Genomic DNA, 25,204 nt, shown 5'->3' on the forward strand with positions numbered 1-25,204 from the left:
GGAAAAGCCCCGGGAACATTTGAATTTCATTTCCTGTTTGCACAGCGTGGAGAGCACAGGTGACCACAGAGAGCTCATCAGCACAGGTAACCATGCAGGCTGATAATCGAAAAAGAGCACCAGCATGGACCGTACAGGAGGTACTGGATTTGATCTCTATATGGGGAGAGGATTCAGTGCTAGCTGAACTGCGTTCGAAAAGACGAAATGCCAAAACTTATGAAAAAATTTCCAAGGGCATGATGGAGAGAGGCCACAATAGGGACACAGATCAGTGCCGCGTGAAAGTCAAGGAGCTCAGACAAGCCTATCAAAAAGCAAAGGAGGCAAACGGTCGCTCCGGGTCAGAGCCGCGGACATGCCGCTTCTACGCTGAGCTAAATGCATTTCTAGGGGGGGCCGCCACCACTACCCCACCTCTGACTGTGGATTCCGAGCTGGGGATAATCTCATCAGGGACACCTGATGATTCCGCGGAAGGGGAAGAGGAGGAGGAGGAGGACGAGCTGGCAGAGAGCACCCAGCTCTCCGTTCTCCCCAACAGCCAGGAACTGTTTCTCACCCTGACTGAAGTACCCTCCCAAGCCTCCCAAGCCAGCACCCAAGACCATGACCCCATGGAAGGGACCTCAGGTGAGTTTACCTTTTAAAATATAAAACATGGTTTAAAAGCAAGCATTTTTAATGATTAATTTGCCCTGAGCACTTGGGATGCATTCGCAGCCAGTACAGCTACTGGAAAAGTCTGTTAACATGTCTGGGGATGGAGCGGAAATCCTCCAGGGACATCTCCATGAAGCTCTCCTGGAGGTACTCCAAAAGCCTTGCCACAAGGTTTCTGGGCAGTGCAGCCTTATTCCGTCCTCCATGGTAGGACACTTGACCACGCCATGCTAGTAGCAAGTAATCTGGTATCATTGCCTGACAGAGCCTGGCAGCGTATGGTCCCGGTGTTTGCTGGCATTCAAGCAACATCCGTTCTTTATCTTGCTGTGTAATCCTCAGGAGAGTGATATCGCTTAGGGTAACCTGGTTGAAATAAGGGAATTTAATTAAGGGGACTGAGGTGGCCGTTCCTACTGGGCTGTTTGCCTGTGGCTGAAAAGAAATCCTTCCCTGCATTTAGCCAAGTGCAAGGGGGGGGGGGGGAGGATTGGCCCAGAGCTTTTCGCGTTTTGCTAGCAGGGATCTTCCCTGATACCAGCCAGGCGGTGGGGGGAGGGATAAAGCACTCATCCCAGAGAATTCATGGCGGGTGGGGGGGGGGTGTTAGTTTGGTTCCTGCAGGGATCTTCCCTGATACCAGCCACGCGGTGGGGGGAGGGAGAAAGCACTCATCCCAGAGAATTCATGGCGGGTGGGGGGGGGGGTGTTAGTTTGGTTCCTGCAGGGATGTTCCCTGATACCAGCCACGCGGTGGGGGGAGGGATAAAGCACTCATCCCAGAGAATTCATGGCGGGTGTGGGGGGGGTGTTAGTTTGGTTCCTGCAGGGATGTTCCCTGATACCAGCCACGCGGTGGGGGGAGGGATAAAGCACTCATCCCAGAGAATTCATGGCGGGTGGGGGGGGGGTGTTAGTTTGGTTCCTGCAGGGATCTTCCCTGATACCAGCCACGCGGTGGGGGGAGGGATAAAGCACTCATCCCAGAGAATTGGATGGGGGGGGGGTGTTAACCTTCAGCAGCAGAAAACAAGCTAACAGGAAAACTGCAGCACAACGGGCTTTGCTTGGTATGTGGGAAAGCAGGGCGCAGAAGCCTAAAGACAGTGGCTTACCATGGCAGCATGCAAGGTGAATTCTGTTGCCCCGACCTGCGTCTGTGATCTCTAGCAGCAAAGCCACAGGCACTCAATATTAAGAGGCAAAATGCGACCTTGCACAGAAATCACATGTGCTATGTAATGTGAATAGTATACACCGTGAAAGAGTATAAGCATTGTTCTGAAAAATGTATCTTTTAAAAAAATTCTCTCCTTTTTTCACTCCCTCCAGCAGGTGCAAATGTTTCAAGCCTCCCTCCTCCTTCCCGAAGGCTATCCCAGATAAGGCGTCGTAAAAAAAAAACGAGAGAAGAGATGTTTTCCGAAATCATGCAATCCACCAGGAATGAAAGAGCTCATCTGAATGAGTGGAAGGAGACGGTTTGCAAGTATAGGAAAGAAGCCAGTGACCGTGAGGACAGGAGGGACCAACGTGAGGACATGAGGGACCAACGTGAGGACATGAGGGACCAACGTGAGGACAGAAGGGACCAACGTGAGGAGAGGAGAGACGCTCGAGATGAGAGGTGGCGGCAGGAAGATCAGAGGAGTCGGGAAGCAACGCTGGGGCTGCTGCGTGAGCAAACAGACATGCTCCGGCGTCTGGTGGAGCTTCAGGAACGGCTGCTGGAGAACCGAGTGCCGCTACAGCCCCTGTATAACCCCCCTACCTCCTCACCATGTTCCATAGCCTCCACACCCAGACGTGTAAGAACACGGGGGGGGAGGCTCCATACACCCTCCCATTCCACCCCAGTGGACAGCCCAAGCAAAAGGCTGCCATTTTTTTAACCTTTTTTTACTGGGCTTTTCCTTCCCGCTGATCCTCCTCCCAAACCCCACTCAGGTTCTGTGCCGCTACAGCCCCTGTATAACCCCCCTACCTCCTCACCATTTTCCATAGCCTCCCCACCCAGATGTGTAAGAACACGGGGGGGGAGGCTCCGTACACCCTCCCATTCCACCCCAGTGGACAGCCCAAGCAAAAGGCTGCCATTTTCTTAACCTTTTTTTACTGGGCTTTTCCTTCCCGCTGATCCTCCTCCCAAACCCCACTCAGGTTCTCTCCCTCTTTTTATAATCAATTCATAAAGAATAAATGATTTTTAAACAATGGTGACTTTATTTCCTTTGAAAGCAAGCTGGGGGAAGGGGGAGGGTGGGTTCCTTACAGAGAATGAGTCAATAAAGGGGGCGGGTTTTCAGGAAGGATAAACAAACATAAATTTCACACTGTAGCCTGGCCAGTCATGAAACTGGTTTTCAAAGCTTCCCTAATGCGCAGCGCTTCATCGTGTGCTCTTCTAATCGCCCTGGTGTCTGGCTGCGAGTAATCAGCAGCCAGGCGATTTGCCTCAGCCTCCCACCCTGCCATAAAGGTCTCCCCCTTGCTCTCACAGAGATTGTGAAGCACACAGCAAGCAGTAATAACAATGGGGATATTGGTTTGGCTGAGGTCTGAGCGAGTCAATAAGGATCGCCAGCGACCTTTTAAACGGCCAAATGCACATTCTACCACCATTCTGCACTTGCTCAGCCTGTAGTTGAACAACTCCTGACTCCTGTCCAGGCTGCCTGTGTATGGCTTCATGAGCCATGGCATTAAGGGGTAGGCTGGGTCCCCAAGAATAACAATTGGCATTTCAACATCCCCCACGGTTATTTTCTGGTCCGGAAAGTAAGTCCCTTGCTGCAGCCGTTTAAACAGATTGGTGTTCCTGAAGACGCGAGCGTCATGAACCCTTCCCGGCCAGCCCACATGGATGTTGGTGAAACGTCCCTTGTGATCCACAAGTGCTTGCAGCACCATTGAGAAGTACCCCTTGCGGTTTATGTACTGGGTACCCTGGTGCTCCGGTGCCAAGATAGGAATATGGGTTCCATCTATTGCCCCACCACAGTTAGGGAATCCCATTGCAGCAAAGCCATCCACTATGACCTGCACATTTCCCAGAGTCACTACCTTTCGTAGCAGCACCTCCGTGATTGCTTTGGCTACTTGCATCACAGCAGCCCCCACAGTAGATTTGCCCACTCCAAATTGATTCCCGACTGACCGGTAGCTGTCTGGCGTTGCAAGCTTCCACAGGGCTATCGCCACTCGCTTCTCAACTGTGAGGGCTGCTCTCATCTTGGTATTCTGGCGCTTCAGGGCAGGGGAAAGCAAGTCACAAAGTTCCATGAAAGTGCCCTTACGCATGCGAAAGTTTCTCAGCCACTGGGAATCGTCCCACACCTGCAACACTATGCGGTCCCACCAGTCTGTGCTTGTTTCCCGGGCCCAGAATCGGCGTTCAAAGCCTATAACCTGGCCCATTAACATCATAATCTCCAAAGCACCGGGGCCCGCGGTCTCAGAGAATTCTGTGTCCGTGTCCATGTCCTCATCACGCTGGTCGCTGCGCTGCAATCGCCGCCTCCTCCTCCTCCTCGCCTCTTTTTTCTGGTCCTGTGTAAGCATAAACTCCACGAGAAAGCGCGAGGTGTTTATAATGTTCAAGACTGCGTTCTGGAGCACAACGGGATCCATGCTTGATGCAGAATGGAGTCTGCAGAGTTCACTCAGGAAAAAAGGCGCGAAATGGTTGTCTGCCGTTGCTTTCAGGGAGGGAGGGGGAGGCTGTACCCAGAACTACCTGCGACAATGTTTTTTGCCCCATCATGCACTGGGGTCTCAACCCAGAATTCCAAGGGGGGTGGAGACTGCGGGAACTATGGGATAGCTATGTAAAAGCTACCCACAATGCAACGCTCTGGAAATCGATGCTACTATGGTAGCTTGGACGCACACCACCGAATTAATGGTGCCTAGTGTGGCCGAATACATTCGAATTTATAAAATCGGTTTCCTAAATTCGAATTATATAAATTCGAATTAATCCTGTAGTGTAGACATACCCTGAGAGTCGGGAGTAAGAGTAAGGGAAAGAGCAGTGGTGGAGGAGGGGCAGGTGAGGCGGAGTCACTGGAGACAAGGGCTCTGCCCCGGAGGCGGCCTGGCCCCGAGGGGGTTGCATCGCGCTGCGCTGCCGGAGCAGCAACCTCCGCAACTTGGCGCTGGGCTCCCGGGGGCAGCAGCGCCTCAGGTGACAGCCCAGGTGGGGGCCGGCCGGCGGGCGGGCCGTGGGCAGCTGCCTTGGCACTGCGCCGAGCCGGCTCTGGCACGGGAGCTGCCCACGGGCTGAGGCCAAGCGCTGGCTCCCCGCGTGTCTCTCCGGTGTGTCACGGCAGCTCTCGCGGGGGAGGAAGAAGGAGCGCCCGGGGCGCCGAGGGGCTGAACTTTGGAGCCTCTGCTCCTTATGGGGCCGGTCCCGAGGAGGCGGCGGCGGAGGAGGCGCTGTTGCCGCCGCTGCTGCCCTGTGTGAGGAGAGCTCGCTCTCGGCTCGCTCCCGCTGGAGTGGCCCGGCGAGAAACTCCGCTCAGGTCCGCACGCTCCGCTAGTGCTGCTGCCGCCGCCGGGCCAGCGCGGCGCGGAACCGTCTCTGCCGGGGCAGCCCCCAGCGCTGCCCGGCCATGGAGGAGGGCGAAGGCGGCGCGCGGGAGCCTGGGGCCGGGATTCCCAGGTACACATGCTCGGGCTGGGGCGGGGGTCCGCTTCTGGGGGGTTTCGTTTCCTTGTTAAGCGCTCACGCCCTAGCGCTGTACTTCGCTCCCCTGTGTGTTTGGGTAGGTGCCGGGTGTGCTGCAGGCAGGGAGCCGGAGAGCGGGCTCCCAGCTCACTGCTGTTTGGAGGGAGACTCCTCCGTAGTCTGGGTTAAAGCTGAGGACGCTGGCAAAGGCTGGCTCTGTGCTGAAGGGCGCGTTTGGTGGTTGTTCCCCCCCCCCCCCCCAAGAAATGGCACTTTCGCTGTAATTTTACTTATTGATCAAAATTGCCCTCATTCCCGTTGTTGTAGCTAGACAGCACCATTGAGATTTTCCTTAATAATTAGCAATAGTGTTTTCACTGTGCTGGGTAAGCCCATGTTTTTGAGGTTTTCTCTCTTAGGGAGGGCTATATCACAATATATTGGCACTTCACTGGATTAAATGGCTGTAAAGTCCCCCGCCCCCCAAACCCACAAAAAACAAAACTGAGATTAACATTCAAAAGCCTCTTACACAGGGGCATATGTTCTGTTAAGATTTTCTCTTGGTTCGATAACCTTTAATGCCCATAAAAATTGAAAGGAGGTGTAGCAATTTAAAATATTTTTTAATCATTTGCTTATTTATTTTTTATATTTAAACCATTTCTTCAATTGGAAGAAGGAAAAAAAGCAGGATCCACGAAACCCAACTTTCAGTCCTTGGAAAGAGAGACTTTTTCTAGGTAGTGAGCCTTCAAAGTGGTATCTTTTCTATCAGTTTCTTACATGGAACAATGAAAGGTTTGGGGCAAAGCAAAGTCTATGGAAGAATGACTTTGGAAGAGTTTAATAAGGAGTAATTAAATATCTGTCTTACAAGACATTCTCCATAAATAGATGTAAAACAGTTTTGTATAATTGTATTAATGACATATACCTGTTGCTAGAAAGGTTAGAGATAGTAAATATAGAAATGTGAATATTAACTACTGTAAAACAAAGCTTAGAAGGGTGTCATGCAGTGGGGGTTTAGAGAGGATGAATACATTCCGAAGGGAAGTTTGTCAGTGTCATTCTCTCCGTTTCCAAAAAACCATTAGTGATGCACTGGAACAAAGAATCTCTTAAAAATAATAGATTAATGGCTTTGACATACATACAAGCTTCTGTTAAACAACAAACAAGAAAATTTTGTAAAATCAGGAGACCACCCAGGACTTCGGATAAGGCACAGTGCCTGTAGATGTGGGATTACCTAACTGTTGAGGAGAATATTGTCATAATTTTTGAAACCTGTCTCCTTCCTGCTTCCCAACAGTCAGACCGAATTATGAAATGAATCTGTGTTCTCTACCTTCATTATCAGAATCCTAAACATGACATGAGTGGGTTGAAGTGTCATGCTTTCTTGAATTGTCTTAATGCTGTGTGTATGAGTGTGAAAGGTTTCTTTAATTATAAAACTAATGAAAAATAAAAAAAAAACTTTTCCAAATAAGACCATGACTAAATGATTAGTGACTCTGACTCTAAAAACTGCATTATACGGTTCAATGTTTGTATCTGTCTCTCTGATTCCACATCACATTTGGTCAGCATACAAATGAAAGAAACTGCCAGCCCTGTAAACTCAGTGGGTCTGAACATCCAGTAGTGCTTCTTCTGACTCATGTATCACCACCAATAAAAGATTCAATGGGTCAAATTCTCCCTGTGGTTACACCCGTGCAATTCCATATGTCATTATTGAAGGCTGGACTTGTGTAACTGAGAGCTGAATTTGCCCTCACAGTTGGAATTTAGGCCTTGATATCTTGCAAGCCGCTCTGCATGAGTGGATCCCTGTGCCCAGGCAAAGACCCATTGACTTCACTGGGGCAAGTGTAATGGTCCTTCCACACAAAGTATTTTGCACAGGTGGGATCTGTCACCACTTCAGTTGACATATGAGCCAAAATAATATCCAATTCACTTTCAATAGCCAGTGTTGGTTCTTCATTGCTAATGGGAATAAAAAATTATAAAAACAAAAAACCCTAATTATTGTAAATAAGTACACCTGATGCCACACACATACATGGAGTAGATCTGGTGAAGGGGGAAATGGAGGCCAGTACTATGTAGTCACTTTTCAAAGTGTTTTTTTCTTTAAATAGGTTATTGCCAAAAAGTTACAAAAAATAGCACATTTTAAAGGTCATCTTTGTAATTGAATCAGTTATTACTATCTGTTTTTACTAGCACAGAACTAGTGGAAAAACTAATTTTTTGCATCTTTGAACCATAGACTCTTACCTTTGCAATCTATATTCTTTGCATTTGTTATTGCCTATTTTTTCTGTATTAAGAAAACTTCTTCCCAATTAGTCACAGTTTAAGCCAATTGTCTACAAAATAGATCTTCGGCTCTGAATCTCTCTATTGCCAAAAGCAATGAAGTCTGGCATTGACCATAAATTACATACATTCCAGTTCATTGTTTTGTATTTTCCGTAACTGTTTTTCAGAAATACCACCAGAATTTAGTTTACTAAAGCATACTTTTTAAATCTGCATGTGGAGAAATTTTGTGTACAATAACTTCTTTTATATTGTAGGGTTGATCCATATGGATTTGAAAGGCCAGAAGACTTTGATTATGTGTCATATGAAGAATTCTTTTCTAGATATCTGGTGATACTCACTAGAAGAGCAATAAAATGGTCAAAGTTTCTAAAGGGGAATAATGGGATACAGAAAAGTTTAAAAGGTAAGTTATATGTTTGTATCTTATTGGACCTGAATGTAAATCAGTGTTGAGAATAGAACTTAAATTTAAATTGGCTTGCACTTGAGAACACAATACTAAATGTCTTTTCTGCTCTAAGTAATAACAGACTGAATTCAGTAATAATACACAAACAAATGTGCTGCTGTTCTAGGGATAATCAATTTGATTTAAAGCTCACAAGGGAGCAATCCTATTTGATGTGCATCATAATATCTTAGTCACTATATCTATAATCAAGAAGGATTATACCTGTGAGAGACCAGATTTTTTGTTACTCTTGCTTATAGTACTTTACATATTTGTGTACTCAAGCGACCTCATTAAAGGATAGTTGCATGTAGCAGCAGAAAGTATAAAGAACTGGAGATCGGAGTTCTTCTCCCAGGTTTGGCGAGCCATTGACTCGTTCTCTGACATTTTGCAAGTTGCTTTAGTTTTCAGTGCCTCGTTTTCCGCCATCTGTGAAAAGGGGGTTGTCTTACGGTTAAAAAGCACTATTATGTGCTAAGACTTAATCATCAAAATTTAAAAACAGATAAAGTAAAATTAACAGAAGAGCTAGGTGCAAATATTTGAGAAGATGTTAACAGAACTCTTAATTGCCAGTTCAAAAAGCAGAAAAACCTCTTACAAGAGCCCAGTGTATGGAAGTCTAGGGTGTGAAACTGGAGGGGGGAAATGTAATTAAAGGGAGGTATTGTGGGCAAGGAATCATGTGAGGCTGCAAGTTCTCTTCCTTTCCTTGTGGGAGCGAAATTTTTCTGTGTAAGCTTCTTAATTTTTCCCTTTGCACTTAATGATGTGTCCAATATGTCCTTTCTGGGGATCCTGTTTGGAATTCTCACAGTGGTGCCCAGCACAGACATTAAAGGAGCCTTAATATGGTTTAGTTTAATTCAACTAATCCACTTAAAAAGTTAATTTGGACTAATTTTCCTGAGTGTCCCTGGGTAGACAAGCCCTTGAATTGCACCTAAATCCTCAGAGGTGTGCTTCAGCACTAGGCTTCGCTTACTACTTTTTTTTTGGGGGGGGGAGTTATTGCAATGCAGCAACAAAAGTAATAACTCTTACTACAGTGTTAGCATCACATCATACTTGTAAAATCTCTGCCACTGTTTCTGGAATTAGGGGTTCCATTACATCTGATGTGTGGATTAAGGGCATGAAGCATGATGGCAATCGAGAGATCCTGGATGGCTGTTGCATCAATTTTTCAGTTACTAACTTTTTACTAAAGATAATCAGAATTGCTTACAGTACACTTTCTTACACACCTTTAGAAAGAGTATGATCAATATAAAGGAATACAGCAGAGCTGAGGCAGTCTGTTTGGAGTTACTGTAAACGCACATTATTAATGACAAATCTTCCATGTGCCATTGTGCAGTGACACCCCAAAATTGCTAAAGCTGGAAACGCTGGAGGAGGAAAGTGGCAGATTACTTTTATTCTGTAAAAGTGTTGATTTAAACACTTGCCCCAGGGTACTGGTACTAGGACCCACCATGTCTGTGGTATATTCCCATACTGGACACCAACATATATGGATAGTTGCCAGTTTGTGAGGACATTCTTATCCTTCAGGATCACTCATCCATTGGAACAGTGGCAAGTCAGTCTGTTAATCCTCTGACCCCTTCATCTTCCCGACCCCCACCTTTTGGTTTCATTGCTCTGATGCTTTAGGAGTCTGAATTTGCTGATCCTGTAATGTCTATTCCAAATGCAAACTGATCATAATGCAAAACAGAGTGAGGAGTGTTTAACTTACAGTTCTTTTGTACAGTCGCTCTGAGAACCTCCACAACCCACACCCTAATTTTCTACTTCCCCGGGGAAGATCTGAGACCCTTTCAGAATGTGTAGTGTAGTTCTATTGGACCTCAAAGGACCATTTAATGTATGATATCTCGGCAGTTCCACGCCCATATGTCCTCAGGCCCATATGTCCCCCAGGCTCCTAATTCCTATCATACTGACAAGAAGAAGGGATGTAATGCTAATTCATTAATTTGGAAATACAGCATATTTATGTGCTGATTTGTTGCATGCAGATGCCTTGTGTCTGACATGGCATTTGTACATTCATAGTTCTGTTCTGCTTGAAAGAAAACTAATTAGGGTGCTTTAACAACTGTTATGCTGTATATCCTGTTATCCTTGATCACAGAGTTCCAGAAAGATGGGTCATATGAATTTTGATCATCATTCCATTTGCTCTTTTTTCACCCAGTATTTGCTATCCCTCTACCTTGTTCCTCACCTTGTCCTAGCTATTTCAGTCCTGCTGTCTTTCATTTCCCCAGCCTTGGTTCTTCTTGGTTCTTCTTCTTGCTCCTCTTTTCTCTCTCTCTCACTCACACTCCCATTACCTGACAAGTTTTCTCCTTCCTCCCCTCTTCTCCCCCCCCCCCAGCTGTTGTGTTGCAATCTGTGCTTTCTTTACAGTGTCGCAAGTCAGCTTGCTGCTTTGATTCGTTTACAGCTGGTCAACAAGCACCAGAGGTGCAATACTAGAGCCTTACATGACCACTGAAAGTTACTTTAATTCCCACCTACAGTGTACCTGTGTAAGAAATTCAAGTAACCTACTTGCTGCTGGAAACAACTTGTAGCAGAAAGTACTTACTGTAAACCTTATCAGCCTTCTGATGCGAATGCACTAAGCTGCTGTGGGTTGGAAAAGGGTCTGCAGTTTGTGGACATACAGAATATTTGTGAAACCAGATTCTATAATTTGCAACCTGTCAGAAATGTCATATCAAAGGCTGAATGAATGCACAGGCTTCTCCTGTGTGTTTCCACTTTGTAGCTTGTTGTCCAGACTGGATATGGCATGCTCAGATGTGAGGTATTTGGACATGGTTTCAATTTTTCTTCTAATAATTTTAGAAGTGAACTAGAGTAATTTTCAAAATCCTATTAAACCGAATACAGCTGTACATTCCAAATTACAAATGGACTAGATTTCAGGTTGGCAGCATCTTTTCACTAGTGTTATACAGACAACATACCTTGTTTAAAGGTTTTTTCATTTATTATACAAGTGGGCAGGCTCAAATTAAATTGAGATTATATGTACTGCTGTTCATGCAAATGACACCAAGTGTGCCACCAACCTTGATAGTCCGTGGAGCATTGCGTGGATGCAGGGGCCTGCTCTTCTGGAGCCTTTTGTGGGATCAGGACCTTTGGATTAGTTTGTAGTCTGAGTCCGGTGAGGGAGGAAGAATCATGCAAGATGTAACTTCTTTTAAGGAGCATTACCAGTATTGTAATTGAAGGATATTCCACTCTATGAAATGTTCTTGTGTTTTTCTTAACCTGCCTCCCAGTCACTTTCCTATCAACTATAGAAAACAAAACTATACTTTGGAAAATTATAACTAATCTTTCTTTTTAGAGCTCCTGTATCACCTCTGTAGGCTGGGTTTCTCTTGGATGATGGTGGGCAGTTCTTGCTTTATTTTAAAATCCACTATGTTAGGCATTATAATGACATGAGGGAGGCAGCACTGTAAAAAGGCTCTGATGTGTAGTGCTAATATTTGCAGAAGAACTTGCCTTGTTTGTAACTGAGTTTGGGGGTATGTGGTCAACAGTATATCCCTTATACTTGGGCTTTCTCATTGAAAGCCTAAGGACATTTGTTGTCATGAGGACAATGACACTGAGGAGTAATGAGAGTATGTTAAGCTGCAGGGCTGCTGTCCCCTTGTACTGGATACCAAAGTCAAAGGCTTGTCCCTGCTTCCTGCATTTGATTTAGATTTATGTTTGATGCTGGCTAGGCTTTCAGAGTAAATAGTTATGCCAGGAGCAGACCAGTTACAAGGGGGAGTACATTTCTGGAATAATCCTTTTAAGAAAAAGGCATAATATTCGTTATGATAAAACCAAATAATCCTCAACCTTACAAGTGAGTACACTTTTAGGGGCATGCATAGATTCTTTCACATATACATACCTCTTGGCTTAGGCAGGGCTAATCACTTGAAATCAGGTAGTGCAGTACATATCTACAGTATTTCTTGAGCTTCATGATTCACAGTGGCTTTTAAATGCAGTGGTTGGTATTTTAGGAATACCACTTCCGAGCAGCAGGTGTTTGTGAGTATTCAGATACCTTTCCTAGGAGGTAATTACTTTAGCTGTTCCTGTGTTAATGAATCTTCCTGTAAGCTTGTATCCTTGCTCATGCTTAGGTGTGTGTTAATAAGAGAGGACATGGTGAAGAGATATTAAAAGGATACTGGCATGTAGTTTAGACCTATAATTTGATGCCCATTAACGTGGTAAGACTCTGAGGGTGGAGTGTGTGTGTGGGGGGGAATTGGTCTGGATTTATAAAAACTAAAGCCTCTCCAGCTATCATGTGAAAAAATCCATTGTTTCTCTCTCATTCCTCCTGGCTCTCCAACAGGGTCATTCAGACAGTAGCCACTAGCCCTGAGTGACTAAATATGCACTTGCAGGGTCTAGTGTTTCTATTACTGGGCTTTTCAGCGGCACTAGTGAACTGCCAAACCCTAATCCCAGAGTCATGCTAACCTCCTTAGTGATGCTGATGCATAATCAAGCAAACAAAAAACCACAATGTCAACCTCCTGTTAGAAGTACAAGGAAAGAAGAAAAATCAATATTTGACAAATGAAAAAAGAAAAAAATCAATGGGAAAACCATTTATTTTCAAATCTCCATCCAAGAGAACATCACAATGAAAAGGGAGGGGGGGAAATTAAAACTCTAATGTATTGGATAGTGTTCAGCTGATCATAATTCACTCTCCCTGTAGTATGTATACATTAAGTCTGTGGAAAAGGACAGCTTTATGATGAATTTGTGGAGTCACTGGAAACCACCTGTTTAATTGTGTGTTTTGTGGGAGGGGAGATTGGGGTTTTGTGTGTGTTTGTGGCTGTATTTTGACACTGAGTATAGTACAGTATATTCTGGCCACTGAAATCTGCTGCATATTCAATAAGTAAATCTAAATGTTTGTCTTCACTTTTGGCCTCTTACGTGGAGGAGGGAGGAAGCATTGTAATCAATGAATGCTTGTCAAGAGTTCTCCTAGAACCTCTCAATTTCTTGTTTGTTTTCCAGAAGAAAAATAACTTTTTGTTTGTTGCATTGCAGTGAAGAGATATATCAGGAAAGGCATTCCCAATGAGCATCGTGCGCTGATCTGGATGATTGTAAGTGGAGCGCAGGCCAACATGGAACAAAACCCTGGATACTATAATAAACTACTTGAGGGAGAGAAAAATGACATGCTGGTGGAAGCAATCAAGACAGGTTATGTCCTAATGTTTATACGTATAGTCAATAACTATGTATTGTTAAGTAAGAGTGACGGATTAAATTGTGTGTGGGGCAGTAAAGCTGTGTTTCTGTAAATGTTTAGTAGTGGTTTAATAATGATTAATGTGAAAACTAGAATAGCCACAAACTCTGTAATAACACCACTCTCTTGAGACTCAACAATGCTCCTTCCAAACTTAAAATGAATGGGCGGGTAGTGGTGGTAAGTAGATTGCGGTTACTTGATATTCAGACTGATCCAACTGTAATAATGACATTTTTCTAAAGAAGCTGACACACAAATTGGCACAGTTCTGTGATTTTCATTGTGCACTGCTGTCCTCAGTGTCCGCACAGCTCTAAAGTTGTTTCATTAGGATGACAGATCCAGCAGGCATTCTTTTTCTTTTTCATGACTATTGAAAGTATCAGGTGCTTTAAGTTAGGGTTGTACCAAATTTTATCTTAGAAATGGGTAATTGACTTAACTTTGTAACAACTTTGTCCTTGGCCAAATAACCTTTTTTCCAGCTTTCAATTTTAAAACAAAATAGCAGCAGTAGCTTGTGGGAGTTTTGCCTTACATACCTGAGTAAGGCATTTTGGAACAGGCATTTTCAGACTCCTGCAGGAAGAATGTCCAGACCAGAAATCATCCAGCTTCAGGATTCCCATGCTGAACTGTGAGCTGCAGTTTAGGGGTGTGTAGAGGGAGCAACTAAGATGATTGTCCGAGGTCAGCCTGACAAGTGGCCTCTAGAGAGCGAAGGCAATGAGAGCAATCCCTCTGCAATGCTAGGCAGTAAAACCAGGGATCTCACCAGCACAGCAGGTGACTGGTTGGCTAAGTCAGTCTGTGAAACAAAGCGCTGTGTTGGGATGAGGGGGGAAAGGGAACACGAGTTATAGGAAGAAATAAGGAGGGAGGAAAAGACAAACAGGGAGAATTGGAGATAATGGGAATTAAAATGAATAGTGAATAAGCGAATAAGGAACTGAAAAAACAGGATTGAGCGCTGAGAAGAGGAAGAGAGATGGTGAGGGTGGAGTGTCCCAGAGCTTGGGCTCCAGCCTGAGGCCCAACCGTCTGTACAACAATATTTAGCGCCACAGCCCAAACCCAAGTCAATTGACCCAGCCCAGTGACAGCCGTGCCATGGTCTTTTATCTCTGTGTAGATGTATAAGAAATAGAAGACAATAGCTGGGATACCATAGGAAAAAATTGTTAGAGGTGAAAGAATAACATGAGCATATGTGAGAGGGTAGGAAAAAATAGAAAAAAAATTAAGATTTACGCAATTTTTAAATTTCATGAAACTTTGTGTTCCTGTCCACTATTCAGATATTTGGCTTCATCTGAATGCCATTTCAGTGTAACTTGTCTGTTTAATTTTAATATTCAGCCATTCAGTGCATTCCTGCTTTATATTAAATATTTCTAATGTTGCGATAGATTTAAAAGGTAAAGTAAAGAAAAATATGTAATCTTGTTAGTATTCGCTTCACAAATCTGTAATTCGTGTGATTCTCTAAAAATCTTCTGGCAATCATGCTCCATAAAGTGCTGTAGTTTTAGCACTAAGGTAATAGTTTTACCTAAGATACTTCTATTAGCACCATCAAAGCAAGGAAAATTAATCTGAGAATCTCATTTTAATCATTACCACAACTTGACGATGGCAACAAAATTTAGGACCTAAAGGTTCAAAGACAAGTAGAAAGAACTCCAAACTTATTATGTTTAAAAACTCATGATTTTGAGGGCCAGACTCATGATTTTTGAATGCTTGTGGTTGGCAGTACTGCATTGGAGGAAGAAATACAACAGTATATTTTATTATTTCTGTAAATGCAGAAATAATGCACATGCAGCATACTAAATATTATAGACATGTTAAGACACTTTTTGTGCTCATGAAAAGTCTACAGTTCTGGTAGACAACCTACAAATAAGATTGCCAGGCATCCAGTTTTCGAGCAGAATGCCCGGTCGAAAAGAGACCCTGGCAGCCCTGGTCAGCACCTCTAACTGGGCCGTTAAAAGTCCGTCAGCAGTGCAGCGGAGCTAAGGCGGGCTCCCTGCACTGCCCCCGCCCCGAGCTCCGCCTCCGCAGCTCTCATTGGCCGGGAGCCGTGGCCAATGGGAGCTGCGGGGGCGGCGCCTGTGGGCATATGTCAGCTCTAATCTCTCCAGCAATTTCCAAAGTGTACTTTAATAAACTTATTCTGATTACATGACAAAAAGCCAGCATTCTAGAGATCCCCTGACCTGCTTACTTAATGCTCCAGTAAAGGATCAACATTTTAAACAGAACAACAAATTCCTTTTTTGTATTGTTAGTAATAACATTTTATATCACACTTTATTGGAAAAATGTGTGTGGTTTAGTAAAATATGGATTGTTTTTGTGGTGGAAAAGCTTTCACATCAAGTACGTTCACAAGAGATGTGTCAACAAGAGGATAGGTATTTAGAAATTTGGTCACCCTTTTTAGCATACTCAGAGGAAAAGGGCTCCTCAGCCAGCAAGCCAGAGTCTTTAGCCTGGTTCTTTGGATATTAACCTGATCCCAAATAAGTAATCAGTAATGTGCAGTGTAGTGTGTGAACATTTTATTGTAACTTTACTGTAAGAAAGATTTAAAAAAAAAAAAAGTATTCTGATTATGCAGATACCACACAATTTCTACCAACAGAAACAAAACAAGTTTTCTGTAGCCTATAACTATCAGACTGTCACACAAGCTTGTTAGGGTTATTGGTCTCCTTGATTTTTAAATTTGGATGGGAGGTGAATTACAGTATTTCCCTGTCCTATGACTCCATAACTGATTTATTGATTTTAAAAGGAAGTGGTGGTGATTAGGCCAATGAATTTATCTTGGCTGTGAATTCCCTGGCACAAACCATGATTTTTACGGGTTTTCTTCTCATAGATTCTCCCAGTTTTAAGCTTTTGTCATGGAAGCCAGTCATAACAAACTGTTTCCTTTAAGAAGGAAAAGCAGTAAGATAAAATATCTCCTAGGATGTACAGAGGTCAGGCATATCTGTGTGGGATGCTATAGTTAGACTTGCTTGTTCAAACATTTTGGTTATGTTTAAATAATTTAGTGTGGCCTTGGGTATTGAACACCATAAAAGTGAAGTTGCTTTTGTTGTCATTTTAAATTAAATCCAGCTGCCAGAATATTGACCAGTTTTTGCATAGTGGCCTCTATTTTCCAAAAGCGAGTAGTGATTTTTAGGTGTTCAACTTGAGACCTCTTAAAGTGGCCTGATTTTTCAGAAAGTGTGAGACTTTTTTTGCAAATTTAGGTTGTGGGTCCTTAAAGCTGAGTAGGTGATTATTAACTTGATTAAAGGGACAGAATCAGTTTAAAAATCTGTATGGATGAATGTGCACTGTGCTCCAGAGAGCAATAAAGATCCTGCAACAAGTTGATGACACGTGCGTGTGTGTGTATAATATGTGCGATTACACATAGATGCATGTGCACATACACCCATGAGTTTGCATGTGTAATTATATATTCATTTAATGTATACAAACTGCCTTATTTGCTTAATTAGCCCTGAAAAGTTAAATTTATTTTTCACTATTCATGCTGCTTGTTATTGTCCTGCTTTTCTCTCTGTTAAAACAATGAAAGTGTCTAGAAGTGGATTAAATACAAAAGTGAAGTGGTCTATTGTTTAATGTGTATAGCAAACATTGCAGCAAACAGGTTTAGGTTTTTCCATTAGAATTAAAATAAAAAAAAGGAGATATTTTTATTTCCTTTAAAGTATGAGCATATTTTCATAGAATTAAATTTTGGACCAAATTTGATCTGACAGTGCCTCTTTAAGGAATTACTGCTTTGAAATTGTTTAATCACAGATCAGATGTAAGACTAAACTTGAAATACATGGGTAGGCATCTCTGCTTTCTTTGAAAAATCTCCTTCTGTATGACCTTGCATGAGTAAAGAAGCAGATTTTTTTTTTCCAGGATGTGACAATGTGTAATTGCATATATATATATATATATATATATATATATATATATATATATATATATATATATATATATATATATATATATATATATATATATATATATATATATTTTTTTTTTAGGCTAGAGTCAAACATGTGATCAGTTATGAGAATAGAATCTTTTAAAAATGAACTGTTTAGGGCTAATCCACATAGATAAGTTCAGCAAAGGACAACTCTGATTCATTGAAAACTAAACCGATCTGTTGTGAGACTATCCCTTCCCAGCGCTGCAGCTAATACCTTAGCACTGCACTAGATAAATTTGGTACATGGTGTGTTAGTTTAAATTGCTGAAGCGGGTTACGTGAAATGTAATCAATTCCTGGGATTTGCCCATAAATCAGTCTCTGCCTTGAATCCTGCTTGAGACTGTAAGTCACCCCTAGCCTAGAGAGGTCATTCTTTCTAGGAGTGGATCTCTTTTGAATGTAGGCTAATGAACTAAAATAGGGGTTTGAGGTCGTTTCTTGCTAACTTCGTCTACCAGACTCCTTTTCTCTGAGCCCATGGTCAGATTTCAGTTGTACATCTTACAAGTCTAAGATTTATTAGGGAGCATGGCAACATGGCTTAAATTTGGTCCTTTCATTTTTTTTTTCTAGACATGAACAGAACATTTCCAGATAATGTACAATTCCGCAAAACTGCTGATCCCTGTTTACAGCAGACACTCTACAATGTATTAGTAGCGTATGGGCACCATAATAAAACAGTGGGATACTGCCAGGTATGTAACTTCTTAGATATTTAAAAAGATATTCCAAGACATTCACAATATTGTTGCTAATTTTAAAGTACATTTTTGGGCGATAGGCAAGGTTGTGGGGAAGGCTAAACATAGTCATATAAACAGTTGCTCATAGTATCTTTCCGATCTCATATTTGAACCATTTTAAATGTAATCATTTTAAGCAAGGTCAAGTAGCAATGTGTGCTTCCCCAATGTCCTTCCTTTTCAAGTGAATTAATTGGTTTCATTCACTAAAGGTGAACAGTAGACTAAAAAAATGGTGTCCTGTTTTGCTACTTGGTGTTCTAGAAAGGCATGAAAAACTTTATTTATTTATTTATTTATTTATTTGTAAACCGTTCCTTTGCATTTACAAGAGAATTATCAGGTCTTGATTTCCATTGTCTTTCTGGAGAACTTTTTTGGGTAGAGGAGAACTAGTGGTCATATGACATTAACAAATGGTCTAAATCTAGTTTTCATGGATTTGGTTGTAACATCTGTTTAACTCAAACTCCTGACAAACATGTAGGAGGAAAATTTGTTTGTGTAAAATTCAAACTCATAACTCTTAGAGGACTGAGAATGCTCCTGCTCCAGTTCCCTAGTCCTTTACAGGTTCCTGTGGAAGATACAAGGAAGGAAAATAATTGATTCATGATGTTTCTAAGGTAAAAAACAAGCAGAAAACTTTTTAAAATAGAAATAACTTTGTGGCTATCTTTGCATGTCATAAAGGAACAGTAACTGGCACAATCAAAAACTGTGTCTTCTGTTCAGTTCAACTTTGAAGTCTCCCCTTTCTCCTTCCCTATTGCATTGCAGTTATATGCACTTACATGTGTCTTGTACCAGTCAAGAAAACTGATATAATAAAATAAAAATAACAAGCCTTTATTAAAGAGTATAAATTACATTTATTGAATTGCTGCTCATTTAATTTAGTATAGAAGGAGATCGATCTAGGTTTAAGAATCATTATCAAAGTCGCTGAAATCTGACTTATTATTTGGCCCTGACATATTGCAGTACTGAGGTTAATAATGGTAATTTGAAATGTGGCAGTAAAAGTTCCTTGTGTTTTTTTCCATATATAATATTTCATCCTAAGAGAACAAAGCTTTTAAAACTATATTCTTTCGAGAAAAATGCAAAGGGTCAATCTCTGATCCCTGTATTTGCAGAATCAGGCCTCTAAATAAAGCAAGACAGATATATGAAGAGATGCATATTACTTTATATTAAAACCTTCTTAAGTCTGCATAGAAACACCCATTTAAGTCTCATTAAAAAGAGACCAAGGGACTTTTTCCCCCCCCTTGTTCCCTCAAAAGATGGGTTATCCATCAAGGGTGTAACTACATAAACCAAGGGCTGGAGCCTCCCCTCCTATACTTGTGATAAATCAGTGTATTTCTTAGAAAACTGGCTATTGTCCTAGTGAAGCAGCAAACTTCATCAAGATAAATGGTGATGTGTACCATATAATGGGGCCAGGAGTCCTCTGAAACAGTAGACAATTAAAGTGAACCCTCCCACCCACCCCCAATTCTTTGTGTATTTCTTCCTGGCTTGCACTATATACTAACTGTAGATCCTCCACACCACACTAGCATTATCAAAACATTTCTCTGGCGAGTCACCACTGAAAAGTTCTCAACCAGGGAGTTAGTCAAGTTTCGAATTGCCATTCTGTACCGTAGTCCTATGGAATTCTTACCAATGTGTGAACAGCTAGTGAAATTCTTTGCTTTGTGAATATTTTCTAAAGAGCAGGCTTTTGTGCCTGCTATGTTAAGTGCCAAATAGTCTCTTATCACCATGGATGCAATTATCAAACTATCTGGCAGCATGGGAACTGAATAGCTGTCTTCACAGGCAGAAGGCCAAGCACCCGAGATGCAACACAGACCCAGGCAACTTCAGCAATTTGTAAAAGTTCAACAACTAATATAGAGGTTTAAGGATTGAAAATAAATGTCTAGAACAGAGTGAATATTTTAAAATTCAAATGTGCAGAGACTGTTTTGGCATTGTATATCAAAAGACAAGTGAGCAAAGCCACTTGAATCCAAGGAATTGGATTTCAGTCAAGACAAGAACTTTTGGTTTCCAAAATCCTTTGAGCGTTTCAGTTTTCGCAGTGATCTTCTTGCTTGAGCTGTAGCTGGCATTGCTTATTGGGTACAGTGAGACAATGTTACTGCCTGTCCCCATAGACAACCCTGGAGTGGAGAGCTTGGGGGAAAGAGGTCCGGGAGAATACAAAAGAAAAGGATAAAACTGGAGAGGATTTCTAAGATTAACACTAAACAAGTGTAACTGACACGAGCCTCCACAGCCTGTAAATATTTAAAGACAATTTTACATTGGCTTTTGAAAGAATTGTTGGGAATTGTGTGCGCTCATGCTGGTGCACCTTGTACTGTTTTAGATGCCATCTTGTTTATATCACAATAAATATACTTTTTAAAAAATCCTCTCACTCTAAAAGCCAAAAGAGCATAAAATGCTATAAATGTAAATCATCCTAATGACGTTGCTAAAACTAACTGGTTGACTAAACTAATATTATGGATTTCTTAGGGTACATCTACACTACCCGCCGGATCGGCGGGTAGTGATCGATCTATCGGGGATCGATTTATCGCGTTTAGTGTAGACGTGATAAATCAATCCCCGATCGCTCTGCCGTCGACTCCGGAACTCCACCACGGCGAGAGGCGGAAGTGGAGTCGACGGGAGCGGCGGCCGTTGATCCTGCGCCGCGAGGACGCGAAGTAAGGGATTCTAAGTCGATCTAAGATACGTCGACTTCAGCTACGCTATTCTTGTAGCTGAAGTTGCATATCTTAGATTGACACCCCTCCCCCCCCCCCCCCCCAGTGTAGACCAGGCTAAATTACTTAAGCATATGCTTAATTTTAAACACATGTTATTCCTGAATAGGGTTGGTTTCCTGAATCCGGGTCTATATATTTTATACATCTTCTCTCCACTGAAATCTTGCCATGAAAAGCCCAACACATTGGACTGTCAGGATGTGGCCAATTAATGCTTTACACATATAGCTCTAACTCCCACACTTTGTGTGTCTGCCTGTTGTAGGTTGTAAGGCAGGAACTATGGCTTCCTCGGTGATTTGAAAGGGATCTAGCATAATGTAGGTGCAAATAGAAACAATAAATACTGTTTGTTAGTTCTGGACAAAAATAGTTTAAATAGCTGCATAAACTGCACCTGTAAAACCTGGTGGAATTACAACTCTGCTGCTTCCTATTTGCTTTCCTAAACTGCATTTGTAGTTTCAACTGGATGGGCCATGCTCCACCTATAACTGTTAGGTAGTGTTACTGCACACTATTAAGCACCCATTTTGTGGGTTTCACTCCAGAGATAGCTACATTTCAATGTTGGTCAAAGTAATAATCTATTTTGTTGTTTGGAAAGGGCTTTGGGATTTTTTAAAATAAAAAGTCTATATGTTACTTTTTAATTTCTTAGTGCTTTAATTTTTTTTTCTCCCCTGGCTTCCATGGGCTTTCATTGCCCAGGAGTAGCAGGGTTAATCAATTGGTAGACTGTGTTGTTAGATTTCCTCTATCCTGTCCATTTTGTGAATTGTAATAATCCTGTCTCTGGTATCTTTCAAGGAACATGCAGGCACAATGCTTTTCCTTTTATTTCACTCAATCAGTACTTTGAAGTTCATGTTTGGTATTATGAAGTTAAACAGGAAACTTTTGGGGTAAGTGGAGAAATTATAAAAGCTTTCTTTTTATTTCAGGGCATGAATTTCATAGCTGGATACCTGATTCTTATTACAAAGAATGAAGAGGAATCCTTTTGGTTGTTAGATGCTCTCATTGGACGAATATTGCCTGGTATGCTAGCGGCTCTTATTTTATCTGTACATTAGAGCTTGGGTATTCATTTTTATTTATAGAAGCCCTATATGGCAAGATAAGCCTTGCTGTTTAACTTCAATGGTCTGCTTAGTTTGTAGGGGTCTAATTCTGCCCTGATTTCAGTGTGGGTGTACAGGATGCAAGTCGAACCAAATTGAAACTAAAACGCTGGTCTTTAGACAACAAAGTAGTAAGAAACTGAAATCTGATCAGCTGGTGTAGAATTGTTTTAATTTGTAACACACATCTTGCTTTTCACCCACCACTACCATGGTTTGTATTTCCAGTGGCTCAATGCTAGGCAAGAGGCCAGGGCTTATGGGAATGCCTGGGACTTTAGCAGTTTTCCTTGGCCTGTGGGAAACAATATGATGGAAAGATTGAAGCAGTTGGTCTCAAGTGAAGGAAGGGTACAAGTCTCATTGCAGTGTGAGCATCTTGTGCTGGCCATTATATAAAGTAGCAGGTTATGATGCTACTGAAAGGAGGCAGCTTGGCCTTTCTTTACAGCTAGTTGATAAGGTCTGCAAGAAGTTTGTGTTAGGGCCGAGGAACTGTTCAGTCAGTGGTTCCAAGCCTTTTCCACACTGTGACCCCATTGTACAACAAAAAAATGTCAGGATCCCTCTCCCATCAGGCTGTAAAGAAAACGAGGGTGGTTTGTAACCTTCCTGGAGGTCATGATCCCTATGTTTAGAAACCATGAGTTTAAATTATTCAAATATGACCAAGTGGACATTTCCTCCCTCAAAAAATTTTTTTTTAATAGATTGCATGAGCACTCCAACTAGGGATTTAACACTAAAGCCTATGAAGGAGGAATGGATGCCGCATGAATTCCCATAAGTACAGTGTACACTTTTATTCAGGTGTATATGGTGCCTAAAATGTAGTACAGTGGCTTTACCAAGGGTAGGTTTTGACATTCCCTTATCTGGCCTACTTTTGCTGTTGAAGAGCTTTCTTGAACTGCTATCCTGAAGGGCTGGAGGCTGAACATATTATTAAAATATAAAATTATTTCATGACAGTAATATCCAGGATTGTGCTTGACTTTTTGCCAGAGCTTTGGATTTCTAGAGCTATTCTCATTTAAGATGTAAAGAAATAAAATTACATTTTTCTTTGTTCTAAAAGGAAAGACTTTGAGGAGGAAGGAAAGAGAACTGGTGTAATTGTTTCTGATGGCATTGAGTAACAGCAAAAAATAATTCTCAAGGGTAAATAAGTCATGTAACAAACTAAATCAATTTTTACTTGCATGTAGAGATTATCAGAATTGTTCGGTTCATAAAAGGCCTATTTTAAGACTGTGTGGATAGAAACTACTTCTGAAACAAATGTGGAAGGCATATAGATGCCTGGCTAAATCACCGTAAGAAATTTGAGACTATAAAACAGGTGGGCACACTATGGCCCGCGGGCCACACCTGGCCCACCAGCCGATTTAATCCGGCCCTCGAGCTCCCGCTGGGGAGCGGGGTCTGGGGCTTGTCCTGCTCCCGCGCTCCAGCTGGGAAGCGGGCTTGGCGACCGCTCCGCACGGCTCCCGGAAGCAATGGCATGTCCCCCTCCGGCTCCTACATTTAGGGGCAGCCAGGGGCTCATGCGCTGCCCCTGCCCCAAGTGCCACTCCTGCAGCTCCCATTGGCCGCAGTTCCCAGCCAATGGGAGCTGCAGGGGTGGCACCTGTGGACGGGGCAGCGCGTAGAGTCGCCGGGCCACACCTCCACGTAGGACCCAGAGGGGAGACATGCCGCTGCTTCCGGGAGCTGCTTGAGGTAAGGGCTGCCCGGAGCCTGCACTCCTGAGTCCCTCCTGCGCCCCAACCCCCTGCCCCAGCCCTGATTCCCCCCCCCCCCCCCGCTCTCCGAACCCCTTGATCCCAGCCTGGAGCAGCCTCCCGCACCCCAAGCCCCTCATCCCTAGCCCCACCCCAGAGCCTACACCCCCAGCCAGAGCCCTCACCCCTTTCTTCACCCCAACCCCAATTTCGTGAGCATTCATGGCCCACAATACAATTTCCATACCCAGACGTGGCCCTTGGGCCAAAAAGTTTGCCCACCCCTGCTATGAAACTTATGATTAGGTTTGTTAATTATTTGTAATTATAGAACAGTCACTAGAATACAGTGCAATTGGCTACTGTTATTTTATATAGCCTATACTGCATATAGCAAGCCCCCTGTTGGAACATGTAGAAGAATGAAGTTGTTATCTAGGATGTAATCCAATGGGGGTCTTCTCATTGGCTTCAGTAGACATTGGATCAGGCACCTGGTGAAAGGCAGTGCGATTGTACAGTGAAGTTTAACACTTATTCCATGATTTTGTGTTTAATCATTTATAATTTTTTATTTTTCTCTGGGATAGAGGAGTGGAGTCATAGGTCTGTGAGATTCAGGACTCTATTCATCAGTCCTTTTATGGAATTTGTTTTGATAGGACTAGCTCAGTGGTTTGAGTATTAGCCTGCTAAACCCAGGGTTGTGAGTTCAATCCTGGAGGGGGCCACTTAGGGATCTGGGGCAAAAATCAATACTTGGTCCTGCTAGTGAAGGCAGGGGTCTGGACTCAATGACTTTTCAGGGTCCCTTCCAGTTCTATGAAATAGGTATATCTCCATGAAGCCTGTAGCTCTTCAGCACCTTGCTCCTAAACTTGGCAAATATGTTAATGAGAAAAGGCACTCTTGTTTCATTTTCCTATTTGTTTCTATGACCCTTTACCTATTCTAGTAGCGGCATTGATTAGTACAGACTCATAGTGTGACAGGCAAGGGGACAAATCAAATTAAGTAGAGTATTTAAAATAAATATAGACACATTTATACATTATCTGGGTTCTAGCTACATTCTTTATCTTTTTAAAATATCGGTGTTATTGGGTAATGCAAGACTTTCTTTTAAGATTTTTTTGTCAGTGGTTGCACAGCTTTGCTGCGGATTTCCAAGACAGTTCTTTGATGTTATCAGTGCTGGCATTTACCCTGACTACCAGAAATTGAATTGTTCTCTTTATAAAAGTTTAAAGTATAACAGGTAAAATAATTGGAGTAATTGCACAGAAGTGTAATGAGTGTCTTAGGCCATGTATGTGCTGGAGAAATT

At 42.6% G+C, this 25,204-nt stretch overlaps 1 protein-coding gene across 1 annotated transcript in view; it reads left to right on the forward strand.

Annotated features, from left to right (window-relative positions):
* Positions 1 to 5,276: 5,276 nt before the first annotated feature.
* The window catches only part of GRTP1 (growth hormone regulated TBC protein 1), a 50,991-nt gene continuing 31,063 nt past the window's right edge, over positions 5,277 to 25,204 (forward strand). Inside the window, exons 1-5 of the mRNA XM_065406653.1 lie at positions 5,277 to 5,326; positions 7,930 to 8,081; positions 13,245 to 13,403; positions 18,059 to 18,183; positions 21,974 to 22,070. Coding sequence (XP_065262725.1) covers positions 5,277 to 5,326; positions 7,930 to 8,081; positions 13,245 to 13,403; positions 18,059 to 18,183; positions 21,974 to 22,070 — 583 coding nt within the window. The remainder of the gene's footprint in view (positions 5,327 to 7,929; positions 8,082 to 13,244; positions 13,404 to 18,058; positions 18,184 to 21,973; positions 22,071 to 25,204) is intronic.

Source organism: Emys orbicularis, chromosome 1 (genome assembly GCF_028017835.1).
Source record: "Emys orbicularis isolate rEmyOrb1 chromosome 1, rEmyOrb1.hap1, whole genome shotgun sequence".
Lineage (NCBI taxonomy): Eukaryota > Metazoa > Chordata > Testudines > Emydidae > Emys > Emys orbicularis.